The following is a 16212-nucleotide window of genomic DNA, read 5'->3' as shown; positions in this document are numbered from 1 at the left end:
CAAGCAACACACCATAAATTTGGTTCCCAAATATTCTGTGCTAGTTCTTGTAATATCATGTGCAGACCCCAACTTGCCAATTATCTATGACAGTCAAACTCTTACCAGTGGATGGTTCCTTAGTAAGGGTAGCAGAGGATAATTACTTCATTAAGAATTATTGCATTACCCTCAAAACCATTTTCAAGCTATATATTATGGAAATAATACCTTTACCCCAAGGGGTGCTAGTAGTTATCATCACCAATCTAGACTCAACATTTTTTCTGAACCCTGAAACTTCTGCACAGAATAAATAACACCTCCCTTACTCTTGTCACTGTCTAGCATAATTTGTCTATAGATCTCAAAGCATGTCTCAAAGAAGATGTGTCATTATCCCCATTTTACTGAGGTGCAGAGAGGTGAAATGAGTTGCCCAAGGTCACATAGTAGGCCAGTAGCAGAGCTACATATAGAACCCAGGACTCCTAAGTGCCAGCTGAATGGGCCACATTGCCTCTCATCAACTAGTCAATTACTAATTGCACCTAGAGGCACCAGAATGCTAAGCATTGTACAAAAACATAGTGAGAGACAGTCCTTCTAACATAAGATTTACAATCCTAATAGAAGAGATAAGCAAAGAATGTGAGATAGCTATACTATTATCCCTATTTTACAGACAGAAAGCTGAGGCACAGAGCAGTAAAATGACTTGCCACTGGTTATACAGGAAGGGGTAGATCAACAAAGGACTTAGGAACCTCCCTGCCATGTTAGGTGCCTAAGTCTAACATTTAAGCAACATCAAGAGTTCAAAATCCCTGCTCAGATGCCACCACTTCCTGGAAGTGCCTAAACTCTGTAGGTGCCTGAATTTCCACCAGTAAAGACCCCATGGGCATCTACGTTTCTGCTGGTGGGCATGTACAAAACCACCAACACCCCCAAGCCACTCCATGCGTTAGCTCACACCTAAGCCCTGGCAAGAGTCTTAAATTAGACGTTCCCCTGCCTGTCTCATCTGTGGGGCCCAAACAGGCCTCACACAAAAGACAGCTGAGGGCAATCTGACTGTGAATTTTTGGGGCTGCCTGGTGTGAGTGTGTGTCCCAGACTACCCAATAGCTAGGGCACTCACCTGGGATGTGGAGACCAAGGTCATGTCCTTACTCCTATGAATATTGAAAACAGGTCTCCTAGGCGAGTGCCTGAACCGGTCAGCTATTGGCCATTGAGAGGTTCATTCTTTCTGTGGTTTTTCATGAGAAAGGGCTGACCTGGCTTCAATGCCTAACTCCAGGAGAGGGCACAATCCTGTGAATCCCAAGCAAAGATGGGCAATTCCCTTCGGCTCGGAGTTGAGCACTAACTACCTTCCGCTGGCATTGCCCACTGGTTAGCTTAGGTGGCACCCTGCTAAATTGCAGTCTTTTGAGGATTCCTTCTGCAAGCACCAATCTTTCCCCATGCATTGTATAGGGATTCTGGATACCTAGTCTGGGGCTGTGAATTCCACTGGGGGGGCAGGGCACCTAAAAAGGAGGCCCTGCAGTGCTGAGGATTGGAACACCTAAGAGCTTTGTGGACCTAGCCTGAAATCTGTAGCAGAGCTGGGAATGGAGCCTAGAGTCCTTGTTCAATAGCTGAACCACAAGACTGTCCTTTCTATAGCCCTATTGGGCAAGGCACAGTACAAACATAACATACAAGACAGTCCTTGCCGCGAAGAGTGTGCAATCTTGCTTACAGGAGCAATGTGCTTTTCAAAGCATGGGTTCTGAACCAGTGGTGACTTGAAAGGAAAACACTTTGATCCTACAGCTGACACACACAATTCCCCAGAATGGAATCTGTGGCTGTTTTGAAAAATAGCAGCCTGTCCTTATTGAATAACCTGTGCCTCTTACATTTTGTCCCTGAGAGTAACTGGGGCTTCTCCTTGAACTAAACAACTGAGGCTCATCTCAGGCACCATTCCAACATTGTCCAGAATCATATGTTAGTTTTATTACTCCAGTGTTACTGGAAGCGATTGCTCCATGCCCCCGCTTAGGTTTCTCCAGATCCTAACACTGCCCTGGCTGCAAAGGACATAGTGTGGGTGAGTTGGAAACTGCTGCTAAAAATGGGAGGAGCAGGAGCTTCAGTGCAAATTCTGGGAATCCAGGACAAAGGCACTGAGAAGTTGTTCCTCCACCACTGTCCCACCCCTACACATTGCATCACGGTGCCCGCCCCCAGGTTCAGCCAGCTCCCTTAAACTGCTGCTGTGAAGTGCAGGGGAGTCAGGGCAGATTCCAGCAGCCCGTACAGCTGAATCTCTCAGACACTAGCTGGAAGCACCCTTTCGTGTAGACACCATGGTGCCAAAGTTACACAGCTGGGCTACTGCGCATCTCCTGTCCTTACTCTTTTCAGCTTGCATGGCAGTAAGTGAAACTGTACAAATGGACTAGTAAAAAATTGCAATGCCCCCAAAATACCATAAGGAGAACAATAACTAAAAAATAATGTTGTTTTCCCCCTTTCAGTATATTGCTACCAGAGAAAACTGCTGCATCTTAGATGAACGATTTGTAAGTAGATGTGTGAATCCTTCCTTCTAATTAAGGAGCTGAATAAAATATTGTTCCACTTATAATTAACATTCATTATTATTTTGTTTTAATATGCATTGTTATTTTCAATATCTACTGTTATTAAATGTAATATTATGCTTTATGGTTCACTCTTAATAACAGCATTCATTGTTCTAATATGTACTGTAAATTCCATTAATAGTACCATGTATTATTCTAAAGTATACTATTATCAACATATGTTGTTGTTTTTAATATTTAATAACAATATGCATTACCAGGACTGTCTCTACAAATTCTGATTCTGCAAGCACAGTAGCAAATGCCCAGTCCTACCTGTCCACAGTTACCTACATAAATCCTAATTGAACATTGGGCTGCCCTTAATATTTTCCTGCCCTGAGTGACCATCTCTTTTGCCTCACTGTAGAACCTGGACTGGTCCTTTATTATTTAATTTATTATTATTATTATTATTATTTTATTATGTTTAATTATTCTTTTCCCTTTAGGGTAGCTATTGCCCAACTACATGCGGCATTGCAGACTTCTTGAATAAATACCACCCTGATGTGGATAAGGAGCTGCAGGTCCTTGAAAATCTCTTGCAGCAGATCACTAACTCTTCCGTTGTAACAGAACAGTTGATCCGCCAAATCCGAATCCTCAGCCCCCCAGAGAAACTGACTCTGCCAAGTGAGAACATAAAGACAATTACAAAACTGAGAAAAATACGCATTAATTTAGTTTTCTTACTTTTACATGTAATTGCATTAATATATTGTACCTGTTCTACAGATGTGATCGACGGTTTTACTCAAAAAAACAGGAAAATAATTGATGAAATTATCAGATATGAAAACACTATTATGGAACATGAAAATACTATACAGTAGGTATTTTTCACTTTTGATATTGTCTTACTATGCAGATCTGTTCCTTTATTTTATTTTACCAGCTACAACTGAAGTTTTTTCACAGCACTTCATTTCTGCATATAAAGACCATTTTGGTGTCTTTTCACTGATAACTGCATAATTAGGATCTGATCCTGCATTTCTTGAATATCCACATCTCCCACTGGAATACAGGATCAGGCTGTGAGAACATGGCAAAGTTTAGCCATTCTTTTTTTTTTTCTTCAATCAGTGTTTAAGTAATTGTTCAAAATTTTTCCATTCATTATTCTTAGACTTCAGAGATTTTAGTAACATGAAACTGGATCTTACCAAAGATTTGTTTAGCCAGTTGATACTTTTTTATTGGTTTTGCTGAACACACATCATGAACCAAATTCTGCTCTCTGTTTCATTGGAGTGAATCCAGAATAACTATTAAACTCAAAGGTGTTCATCTTAAGTCTATACTGTTCTATATATTTGAAAACATATTTAACTTATCTAAATTTTAATAATGAATTATTATTTATAAATTGTAATTGTACTATTTAACTTTAAATGCCAAAGTCACTCCTGTGATAACATTATGCCAGGAATCACTCATAATTGGTTAATATACAGTAATTCTGAGTTTTTGACATTTAGAATTAATATAACTATATTTTATCTTAAATACCTTTGCATCACCTGGTCTGAGAGCATTTTTATTTAACCACCCACTGATGACAGATTTTAATTTTCATATTAGATTTAGGTTTTTATTTTTTTTAATTAATATACTCTATGTAATATTAGAATGAATTGCTCTCAAATGTATTCACTCTTTTTAAAACAAATATGCAATAGTTAATTTTCATAATATGTAGGGCCATGGATGCAGACTCCTGTTATTTTTTCATGTTATTTAAAGTTCTCATAATTTTATGAATGCCCAGCTTTATGAAGGTTTCAAGAGTACTACACACCTTCATAGAAATCAGGTTTCTATTGTACTATCTTGTACCTTACTATATACCAGGGGTAGGCAACCTATGGCATGCGTGCCAAAGGCGGCACGTGAGCTGATTTTCAGTGGCACTCACACTGCCTGGGTCCTGGCCACCAGTCCAGAGGGCTCTGCATTTTAATTTAATTTTAAATGAAGCTTCTTAAATGTTTTAAAAACCTTATTTACTTTACATACAACAATAGTTTAGTTATATATTATAGACTTATAGAAAGAGACCTTCTAAAAACATTAAAATGTATTACTGGCACCCGAAACCTTAAATTGCAGTGAATAAATGAAGACTCGGCACAGCACTTCTGAAAGGTTGCCGACCCCTGCTATATACTTTACCTCCAGAACTCAGACCTGCAATTCTCACAAAAGAAAAAATCCCATAGAGCTTTGTCCATGCACTGACTGCAGGAACAGCAAAGAATCCTGTGGCACCTTATAGACTAACAGACGTTTTGCAGCATGAGCTTTCGTGGGTGAATACCCACTTCTTCGGATGCAAGCAGTGGAAATTTCCAGGGGCAGGTGTATATATATGCAAGCAAGAAGCAAGCTAGAGATAACGAGGTTAGATCAATCAGGGAGGATGAGGCCCTGTTCCAGCAGCAGAGATGTGAAAACCAAGGGAGGAGAAACTGGTTCTGTAATTGGCAAGCCATTCACAGTCTTTGTTTAGTTAAACAAATTAGCAAATTATTGTCCTCCCAGTACAAATGGTTAGCTCTATAAGGCAGAATGCCCAAATGCTTGTATGGGGATGGGGCAGCTCTGTACTACCCCACAGTGTAGGGCTGTGGCTAAATACCACACTGTAGCCCAAAATGATTTACATTGTCTCATTAAATAAAGCAACACATTTTAATTAGTATATTAGATATGTAAGGCATATTTCAGGGAAATATGTATTGTTCTCATTAAGAAAAACTGGCATAACGTGTAATTTTTATGTTTTTATCTCTAGGCAACTGACAGATATGTTGACGTTAAACACTAACAGGATTTCACAACTAAAACAGAAGGCTAATCAGCTTGCGTCACAATGTCAGGAGCCATGCAGAGACACAGTCCAAATACTGGAAACAACTGGAAGAGGTACATGAAATGCTTATTGTGTGGCTTAGATTAATTCTTAAGTGTTATCTGTCGACAATATAGTGGTGAGGGCCATCTGAGTACTTAAATGGGTGATCGTGCAAAACTTCCTTACAGGAGTTATTCTTAATCACATGAACCATTGATTTCTCTAAGAATTACCTAAGGGACTCAGCATCATGACCAATATAAAGAATGCTTTTCCATATTTACATTTTGTTACTGCTATTTTTATGTTTGTTGTTGGCTAGTGCTTCATTCAACAGAAATACTAGACAGGTGTTCTGCATATAGGATGTTATGGGACAAATCTTATTTTCGCATTTGGGCATGGTTAGCCAAGATTTGACTATCCCAGTAAACCCTGTCTTTACTGTAGTCCATAGACCAGGCAAGTGCTTTTCTGGAGTTATAAGAACAGAAAGGATACTATAGTATAATATTTCTGCTCAGCCACACAGAAATAATTAATCTAATACATTAGACCTAAAAATGCCCTTTTTATGACTGCAGAAACAAATAAAATGATTGTATTTTACATTCAAGTTATGCTACCTAGATATTTACTAATAGCAAAATCCTGCTCATCCTTGTACAAGTCCTGTTAACTTCAATAGGACTTCCTGTGTGATGAAGACCTAGCCTACAGAGATAACTTTGCCATAGTAATTACTATACATACTGTGTATGTTGCACTGTACTGGAAAATGATCAGATACGTTTAAAACCACTTTTAAAACAAGATGAGACTGTAGCCAAAATACAAACAATCGTGTTTATTTATTGCAGATTGTCAAGACATTGCAAACAAAGGTGCCAGACACAGTGGTCTTTACTTCATCAAACCTGTAAAAGCTAAGCAGCAGTTCCTAGTCTATTGTGAGATTGACACATTTGGCAATGGATGGACAGTGTTCCAGAGAGTATGTAATTTGTAAATTCAGGTCATGAATAATTCTGATTATATAACAGTATTTCATTTACATGGGCACATGTTGCTTTGGTTGACTTTCTTTCTTTCGTTCTTTCTTTCTTAATCCGCCACCAGAGACTTGATGGGAGCGTGGACTTCAAGAAAAACTGGGTTCAGTACAAAGAAGGATTTGGACACCTGTCACCAGATGACCAGTCAGAGTACTGGCTGGGAAATGAAAAGATTCATTTAATAACCACTCAGTCTACTATTCCATATGCCTTAAGGATAGAACTGGAAGACTGGGAGAATAAAAAAAGGTATTTCACTAATTAGCCTTCTAAAAAAGTCAACTTAAAATACACACCTGTCATGTGTACTGATTTTTTTGGTACAGCCACAGATATCTGTCTCTACTACCAGATATCAGACACCTGTCTCCACTACCAGATCAGTTTGTACAACTTTCAGAAGAATGGATAATGCAGAGTCATTAACCTATTTGTATCAAACTACCTTCTCTATCAGTTTATAAAACCATAAATATATTTGCAGTTGAATTTTCTCTCACTACCTGCAACTTTGTGATAAAAAAGGAAGCAGCATATGCTCATGAAAGCTCCATGCTGGCATCTTTCTTGGAAAATATAATTTACTCTGTAGAATGTTTCTGTTTCTTCCTTTCACAGTTTCTTCACAACCTATGTGGAGCATTTAAGATGTTTTACTTTTTCCCCGGGTTAGCCTGCTATGACACCCTTGGCATCCCATTTGATAACTCATCATTCTAACTGCTGGAAATTAGATGAGGTTCCATTCAGAACCTGTTGTTGTCAAACTTTGCTATTCCATAGAAAGAGACAGGTGTTGAGTGGTGCAACCTTTTTCTCCTTCCAGGAGCAATTTGCTCTCACCATCCCCATTTCATTCCAGCATGGACAATGGGAGACTGTGATTATCTAGCTAACTCAGATCTCCGGAAAGCCATCGCAAAGCACTACTCTAAGGCCACTGAGATGACCCAGTTTACCTGTCTTTGACTACCTAAAGTTGGGGCGGGGGGTATAGAAGGGTTCATTATGATTCATTAAAGTGACATATTATAATCCGGCAAGGAAATATCTAATTAGATATTAGAAATGTCTTCTAATTAGACATAGAGTGACACAGGAACTGACTCTAAAATGCTGTAATTTATAGTCTAATTGTGTATGTTTTGGGAATCCAGTGTACACAAATTCACCGTTATTTTTTTAATAGTACTGCAGACTATGCTGTGTTCAAAGTGGGACCTGAAGCAGACAAGTACCGACTGACCTATGCCTATTTTGTTGCTGGTGGCGAAGCTGGGGATGCCCTTGATGGTTTTGATTTTGGAGATGATCCCAGTGACAAATTTTTTACATCCCATAATGGCATGCAGTTCAGTACCTATGACAATGACAATGATAAATTTGATGGAAATTGTGCTGAACAGGATGGAGCAGGATGGTGGATGAATAGATGTCATGCTGCTAACCTCAATGGCAAATATTATCAAGGTAATACATGCTTTGGGTACCTACTTCATATAAAAAATAACTTCATGGCTTTACAACAAATTCTAGTGATGGAGAAAAAAATTGTGTAGATTTTAGCTGTTTGTTTATTTTTGGCCATCCCATTCCTTATACTTCAGAGCTGATCAGCACAAATTGATACTCTCCCAGCCCTTATATGTTACTCCAGGTAGCTTCTGCTGAGCTGGGGGGAAGCATTGCATGCAAGAGCTAAAGCACAGGTGCTGTCTTCCACTGCTGCTAGAGGCAAAGACAAGAAGTTTCTCCCTTTTGCTTTGTGGTTACAAAAGTATTGTCTCCAGCAACAGAGTCCCAATCATAATCCCATTGCAGGAGGACAGGCAAAAAAACCCAAGGCAAGGCGGAAAGATAAGGAAAAAAGGGTGAGAGATAGGGAATTCAGGAGAGAAACAGACTTGATAGTACAGAAGTTTGTTCAAAGGGAGAAGAGGAGAGGGAATCTGCAATAGCAGTGTGTTTGGGATATATACATGATGATATGATGTAGTAGAAAGAGTTTATCAGTATAAGTTTGGGATGGCTACATTACTCATAAATCATGTAGCCATGAAGGAGTTATGGAGATCATGTCCATCAAGTACCAATAAAACCTTTATTCCACTCCATACCATCATGGATTCATGGTTGATCTTGGGATTTCAGACCTTAAACCTGTCATTCATGCAGGACTGAATATTGGCTGTCTATACCTAAAACCAGTGTAATTTGAGGGGAAATCTATATTTGGAGAGGAGAAGGAAACATTATTCTGGTGGGCTGATATTTTTTTACAGTGACAGCAGTTTGAAGCTGCTCAGAGATTTGAAATGTTAGAATAAATCCTGGGAGAGAGAGATTAGTAGGTAGAGGCAGTCAGTGGTGCACGATAAGTATAGTTTTGCACAGAGATTTCATTACTACAGACATGCATATGCATATACATTATTTTACAAACAATTATATATTCTGCTACAATTTATATTTTAGGTGGCACTTATACAGCAAGAGAAGTTGGTCCATCTGGATACGACAATGGGATTATCTGGGCAACCTGGCGTTCTCGGTGGTATTCCATGAAGAAAACTACAATGAAAGTCATCCCATTCAACAGACTTTCAATAGGAGATGGACAGCAGCTCAACTTAGGTGGCTCCAAAAAGGTTGGATCAGATGTCCGAGGCGATATTTAGAAAGATAATAGACAGCAGTTATCAGTTCTAACAATAGTATATTTATAGCTCCACTCGGCATTCCAGTATAGCCTATAAAAGTTTATCACTATGCGGCATTTTCTCAGAAAACCATTTTTACTTAGTATATTTGTACAATTTTTATTTCAGCTGACTGACAAATAAAGGGATATGGTCTTGTCATCAGAAATGACTCTTTGCCTTTATATATTTTGAGCACTGTCCCTTTTGAAATTCAACTAGTCTAAATATGCATGACCACCATAAACATACCATTGTAACCATACATAGTTCATCCTTTGGTGAAGAATATTATAATACTTTCTTTTTTTCTTCTGTTGTAGGTTGGAGACATTTAAAGAGACAGTTTAACAAAGATTTATCTAGACAGGAAAACAAAATCTTTTACCTCTGGGACACTGACTTCATCTAAACTTCAGTTCAGCTCTGGCTGTTAATTGATGCTCACTATTAGAACAAAATCATTAAATGCCCAAGCCTTTCTGCGTGAGCAAGTTACTGTGTCTGCTCTGTGTGGGGTTATTTTTCTGTATGCACTTTCAATAAAATTTGATTACAAAGAACACATACAATTTGTCATTAATGATCCAGTGGCATGTAAACAAATCAAAACAATTACAGAAGTTGTCGTAAAAATCTGTTCCAGTTCACCCATCCCAAGTTTATACACTGGTACTTTCCTATTATTCATTTAGAGGCAAGCCACATACAAACCATTAACTGTTTTTTTCACATTGTTATGGATTCCTCATAATACTGCCTTAACACATTTTTAACTCCTCAGGTACCTGTCAGAGGCAGATAGAGCCCACCCAGGATTTGGTTACACATGGTGTTTGTGATCCCCTGGGTCCTTGTTATTACTGTCCATTCCTTATCTGGTGACAGATTGCTGTAAAACATGATAACATCTCCCTTCTCCCTGAGTCAAGCCCAGTTTTTCCTCATTGTTTTTAATGAGATTTTTTTGTCATGGTAAACTAGTTTGAGGAGTATCTTTCTTGCATTCCCTCATATTGTACGGGGTATCCGTGTGACCTAGTGGCTAGCATAGTGAACTGGGACTTACATTGGGTTCTATTCCTGGCTCTGTCAAAGATCTGCTGGGTGACCTTGGGCAAGTCACTTCATCGCTTTGTGCCTCAGTTTCTTATCTGTGAAATGGGGATAATGATACTGATGTCCTTTGTAAAGCACTTGGAGATCTGTGGATAAAAAGTGCTGTATAAGAGCTAATTATTATTATATTTTGGACATGGGAGTAGAGTTTGTCTCATTCTGCCCTTGGTCACATTGTTAGCAAGTCATGTTAGCAACAAGAAGAAAGTCAAGGATAGTGTGGGCCCCTTACTGAATGAGGGAGGCAACCTAGTGACAAAGGATGTGGAAAAAGCTAATGTACTCAATGCTTTTTTTGCTTCTGTCTTCACGAACAAGGTCAGCTCCCAGACTGCTGCACTGGGCAGCACAGCACGGGGAGGAGGTGACCAGCCCTCTGTGGAGAAAGAAGTAGTTCAGGGCTATTTAGAAAAGCTAGATGAGAACAAGTCCATGGGGCCAGATGTGCTGCATCCAAGGGTGCTAAAGCAGTTGGCAGATGTGATTGCAGAGCCACTGGCCATTATCTTTGAAAACTCATGGCGATCGGGGGAGGCCCTGGATGACTGGAACAAGGCTAATGTAGTGCCCATCTTTAAAAAAGGGAAGAAGGAGGATCCAGGGAACTACAGGCCAGTCAGCCTCACCTCAGTCCCTGGAAAAATCAGGGAGCAGGTCCTCAAGGAATCAATTCTGAAGCACTTAGAGGAGAGGAAAGTGATCAGGAACAGTCAGCATGGATTCACCATGGGCAAGTCATACCTGACTAACCTAATTGCCTTCTATGACAAAATAACTGGCTCTGTAGATGAGGGGAAAACAGTGGACGTGTAATTCCTTAGCAAAGCTTTTGATACAGTCTTCCACAGTATTCTTGCCAGCAAGTTAGAGTATGGGCTGGATGAATGGACTATAAGGTGGATAGAAAGCTGGCTAGATTGTCGGGCTCAATGGGTAGTGATCAATGGCTCTGTCTAGTTGGCAGCCAGTGTCAAGCGGAGAGCTCCAAGGATCGGTTCTGGGGCCAGTTTTGTTCAATATCTTCATTAATGATCTGGAGGATGGTGTGGACAGCACACTCAGAAAGTTTGCAGATGATACTAAACTGGGAAGAGTGGTAGATATGCTGGAGGGTAGGGATGGGATACAGAGGGACCTAGACAAATTAGAGGATTGGGCCAAAAGAAATATGATGAGGTTCAACCAGGACAAGTGCAGAGTCCTGCACTTAGGACGGAAGAATCCCATGCACTGCTACAGACTAGGGACTGAATGACTAGGCAGCAGTTCTGCAGAAAAGGACCTAGAGGTTACAGTGGACGAGAAGCTGGATATGAGTCAACAGTGTGCCCTTGTTGCCAAGAAGGCTAACTGCATTTTGGGCTGTATAAGTAGGGGCATTGTCAGCAGATCGAGGGACGTGATCATTGCCCTCTATTTGACATTGGTGAGGCCTCATCTGGAGTACTGTGTCCAGTTTTGAGCCCCATGCCAGGATGTGGAAAAATTGGAAAGAGTCCAGCTGAGGGCAACAAAAATGATTAGGAGGCTGGAGCACATGACTTATGAGGAGAGGCTGAGGGAATTGGGATTGTTTAGTCTGCAGAAGAGAAGAATGAGGGGGGATTTGATAGCTGCTTTCAACTAGCTGAAAGGGGATTCCAAAGAGAATGGATCTAGACTTGTTCTCAGAGGTAGCAGATGACAGAACAAGGAGTAATGGTCTCAAGTTGCAGTGGGGGAGGTTGAGGTTGGATATTAGGAAAACCTTTTTCACTAGGAGGGTGGTGAAGCACTGGAATGGGTTACCTAGGGAGGTGGTAGAATCTCCTTCCTTAGAGGTTTTTAAGGTCAGGCTTGACAAAGCCTTGGCTGGGATGATTTAGTTGGGGATTGGTCCTGCTTTGAGCAGGGTGTTGGACTAGATGACCTCCTGAGGTCCCTTCCAACCTTGATATTCTATGATTCTATGACTCCACAGATAGTCTTCTCTGAGTTTATATGGGTGTCTCCTGACTTATATCTGTAGTTTCTGGTTACAAATCTGTATTTGGTGAGCGACTGTCTTAGTTATGTACATTTCACTGTGATGGGGTAGGATGATAGTGGATTGGTCTGTAGCAGTCCAGCTTGATGCTGATTTTGAAGTTTCTTTCCCTGTGACTTATAAAATGGTGTTTTAAGTGCTGGTCTAGCATTTTGAACATCTTTCAGTTTTGGTTGTGAGGCTGTCCAGAAATTATGTAACACATTTGTGGTGATTTTTAAGACTCACTCATCCCTTGTAATGCTTTGTAAATCTGCAACAGATACAAAAAATGAAGGACTCAACAATCCCCTAAACATTCCATAATTTATGGACAATCCCTGTTTCTCACTCCTGAGCTAGGCACTCTTCGCTCCACATACAGTGCATGGGAGCAGTAGGTACAGTACCTAAGGAAGGGATGCCCAGCCTGCAGCTTTCTTCCTGAATTCCTGCACAGGGACATTCTCCTCTAATAGTATCTAGGCTTTTAGAGCCCCGCCCCTTAATGATGCTTCAGCCCCTTTACTCAGCATAAATGGGATTATAGGCTAGTGTATGTTCCTCATTTTATGGATATACAACTTGAGAACCTGGAGTTGAGCATGACAGATAAAACTGAATTCAATGGGAGCTTTGAATATGTAAAGTGCTATAAAATGCTGAGTGCTCAGAAAAATCAGGATCCAGACATCTCAGAATAAGTGGACACTTTGGCCTTAACCTCTCTGGGCCAGATCCACAAAGGTACTTAGGCATTGTTCTGCTCAGCAGCATAATACTTAACCCCCAGGCACTCTGTAATCTACTGGAATTCTCACCCCTGAGCTAGGCACTCTTCGCTCCACATACAGTGCATGGGAGCAGTAGGTACAGTACCTAAGGAAGGGATCTTCAGAAGCCAGCAAACTGAGTGGGGAGCTGCCTACACTAGCCAGGAGTGAAATGCAGAGGAAAGGGGCAGGGCTTAGACCTCAAAGGTATTTAGGTGTCAACTCTTATTGATTTGGGCTTTCGGCACCTGAATGATGGGACAGATGGAGGCATCCCCTTCTGCTTGGGATTCTCATCTTGTGAATGGTCTCCTGGAGTTAGTTGCCTAGGACATATCAGCCATTTATGTAACCCGTGCCTGACTAGCTGAAATACAGACAATAGAGCTAGCCTCAACCCAGTATAGCCAATAGACCAGTAGACTAGTCCACATGGGCTGTGAAGACCTGAGTTTAAGTCCCTATTTTGCCTTGATTTGGAACAAGTATTTAAATCGATATCCTAGGTGAATACCCTAGCTGTAAAAGCATTATCATTTTCTTTCTGGCCCAAAGAACATGTATTTATATATGTAAAGTAGAACAGCTTCACAACAATAGAGACTGACAGGGACCAACTGCAGAATAACAAATAGTCTGCTGATTAGGACACTCACTTGGGAAAGGAAACTGGGTTCTTCCACTTCCCAGTGGCTGCCCTAACCACTAGAATGTGTGAGACCCCCCCACACACTCAGAAGATTCCTAGCCTGTTTGTGCTGTCTTCTGTGACTTCTCTATCAGGTCTTGGGTATGCTCTGAACATGCTTATAGGATCTGATCGCGCTAGAGATAATTGCCGTAGCGTGCCTAGTTTAAGAATCTTGCTTTGGGGCTGCCAGGGCTATGGATGCTCATTAGCTGTGGGGTGGTATCAGTGCTTAGGAGGCTTTGGGAATGCCTACAAGTGCCCACTTCGACACCTGAACCCCATAGGCACCTGCAGAATTGGGCAACAACTGAGTGGTGGCTTTGAGAATGTTAATGGCCCGTAAATGCTGGACTTAGCCTGCAAATGCAGTTAGGCATCTAAATATCTTTGTGGCTTTAGGCACCTGTGCCTTAGTTCCCCATCTCTGAAATAGGAATAATACCATATCAACTCATAGCAGTCTTGTGAAAATAACTAAATTTAAGTTTGTGAAGCACTCAGATACTATAGAGATGAGCACCACAGGGAAGCCTAGGAGGATTTGAATAGTGTGTGGTAAATAAGGTCCAGAGCCATGCACTGAATGATGAGGGTAAAACAAAATATTGAATAGCTGCTCATTAACTGAGCACTGTCTGTCCTGTGCACTGAATGAGGCTGGCATCCTGTGAGGAAAAAATTGTATGTGATCAGCTACTTAAAGACTACAACTTAACGCAGACTCACAAAGGAGCCTAATGAAGATTGCGCAGGCAATCTGAATGGTGGTTTTCCTTAACTAGTGAGTGCTTTGTTTTGTAGTCTTAGAGATCTTTGCACAGTTTTTTTTTATGTGCCATTTTATATATATATATGCCTCTGTCTTGTAGTCTCTTTGAGCCTAATCCAGACCTCATTGAAGACACTGGGAAACTTTCCATGGACCTCAATGGGTTTTAGATTAGACCCATGTTCATCAGTTCTTGAAATTAAATTGTCCAAATCCTTTTAGTGTTTTCTTTCCTGCCTTTAACCATTTTGCTTTTCTCTATGCCTTTTCTAGTGTTGTTATAACATTTTTGAGGCAGAGGGAACAAAATTGAAGAGAATTCAAAGTGAGAGTGCACCATCAATCATAGTATTGCTGAAGTTAGAAGCTAAGGTCCAGATTTTTAATGGTATTTAGGCATTGCTGTGCTCAGCATTGCAATGCCTAATTGATTTCACAGCCTAAATCTCATTTTCAAAAGGGGTTTAAGAGCCAAAATCCCATTTATAGTCCATGGGATTTACATCCCTAAGTGCCTAAATTACTTTTGAAAATACGATTTAGGCTCCTTAATCAGTTAGACGTTGCAACACAGAACACCACAATGCCTAAATACCTATACAAATCTGGACCTAAAGAGTCTGTTTATTTGTGAGAATGATTTAATCTGATGCCATGTCTATACATGAAGAGCCTTACATGTTCTTTTCTGATGTAATCTGCAATCATTATAGACTGACCTGAAATTGATGAGAATACAGTTTAGGGATCATTTTACACATCCACTGCTGAAGACACTATTGAATCATATTACTATTATCTACAGACTAGACTTCAATAGATCATTTTACCAGATTTTACCAGGAGACAGAAATGAAACATCTACTTTCAAAGCAGAAAAAGACAAGGTCCCTGCCACAATGAACTTAAAAATAATAAATCAAACAGAAAGCAGAAAGACAACAGTGGAAGGGAGAAGACATTGGAGGGTTCACCTCCCCTGCCAGGGCACCCTCTTGCGGCCAACCATTGCAAAATAGGCAAGTCCTGCCTCAGTTTCCCCTTCATCTCTCCTCCTCCTAGGGATGATTGAGTTGCACAATTTTTTCACCATGGATCAGCTTGATGGTCACCTTACTCACACAGACAAGGAGTGTTGTCCTTCTTGGAGTCCAAAACAAGCCCGGCTTCCAGGCATAATTTATTAGAAAAATGTAAACCTTCAACAAGTTCTCAAAGTAAGACAATTCTCCAAACTCCCAAAGTAAAGCAGGTTAAAATGCAGCAGCCTTTCAGCCCCACATTCCAGGGTCACCATCTCCAGGATGCCCACCAAATAGTCAACAATCCCTCTTGTCCAATTCCTATGCCACTGTTTCAGAGACTCCACAACTCCGGCAATTCTCCATTCTTCTTGCTGCTCTTCTCCCACAGCCCTCAACTCGCATCTTCTGGACCCTGTAGTGTTCCACTCCCCATTCTCCTTTGCCTGTGAGTCCTATCCCTGCTCATTCAAACTTCCCTCCAGAATCAACACTCTTGTTCCTGGGCTCAGCCTACCTCTCTGAGTTCTTCCCTTTTACTTAAGGGCCTTTTACTCTGCAGGATTTCTCTGGTCAGTTCTTCCTGATAGCTTTC

General features: G+C 40.6%; 1 protein-coding gene across 2 annotated transcripts; it reads left to right on the top strand.

The window, feature by feature from the left end:
* The first annotated feature begins 2217 nt into the window (after positions 1 to 2217).
* On the top strand, positions 2218 to 9803 carry FGG (fibrinogen gamma chain). 2 transcript variants are annotated; one of them, XM_039542108.1, is made up of 10 exons: positions 2221 to 2414; positions 2517 to 2561; positions 3077 to 3260; positions 3363 to 3456; positions 5425 to 5555; positions 6345 to 6478; positions 6604 to 6788; positions 7729 to 8009; positions 9015 to 9187; positions 9562 to 9803. In XM_039542108.1, the coding sequence occupies exons 1-10, from the start codon at positions 2346 to 2348 to the stop codon at positions 9574 to 9576; spliced, it is 1311 nt and encodes a 436-aa protein (XP_039398042.1). In that variant the 5' UTR covers positions 2221 to 2345; the 3' UTR covers positions 9577 to 9803. The 2 variants fall into 2 exon arrangements, with proteins under 2 accessions (XP_039398041.1, XP_039398042.1); XM_039542107.1 differs by lacking the exon at positions 9562 to 9803 and having other exon boundaries at positions 2218 to 2414; positions 9015 to 9546.
* The last annotated feature ends 6409 nt before the right edge of the window (positions 9804 to 16212 follow it).

This window comes from Mauremys reevesii, linkage group 5 (assembly GCF_016161935.1).
Source record: "Mauremys reevesii isolate NIE-2019 linkage group 5, ASM1616193v1, whole genome shotgun sequence".
Lineage (NCBI taxonomy): Eukaryota > Metazoa > Chordata > Testudines > Geoemydidae > Mauremys > Mauremys reevesii.
The sequence above is the reverse complement of the archived record's forward strand: the minus strand, read 5'-3'. Positions and strand labels throughout refer to the sequence as shown.

What these genes read in the sequence shown, in the direction of transcription:
- FGG (XM_039542107.1), top strand. Translation starts at nt 2,346, where the DNA reads ATGGTGCCAAAGTTACACAGCTGGGCTACTGCGCATCTCCTGTCCTTA. An exon ending in GAACATGAAAATACTATACA is followed by an intron (nt 3,457 to 5,424) that starts GTAGGTATTTTT and finishes TTTTATCTCTAG; the next exon opens with GCAACTGACAGATATGTTGA. An exon ending in GATGGACAGTGTTCCAGAGA is followed by an intron (nt 6,479 to 6,603) that starts GTATGTAATTTG and finishes ATCCGCCACCAG; the next exon opens with AGACTTGATGGGAGCGTGGA.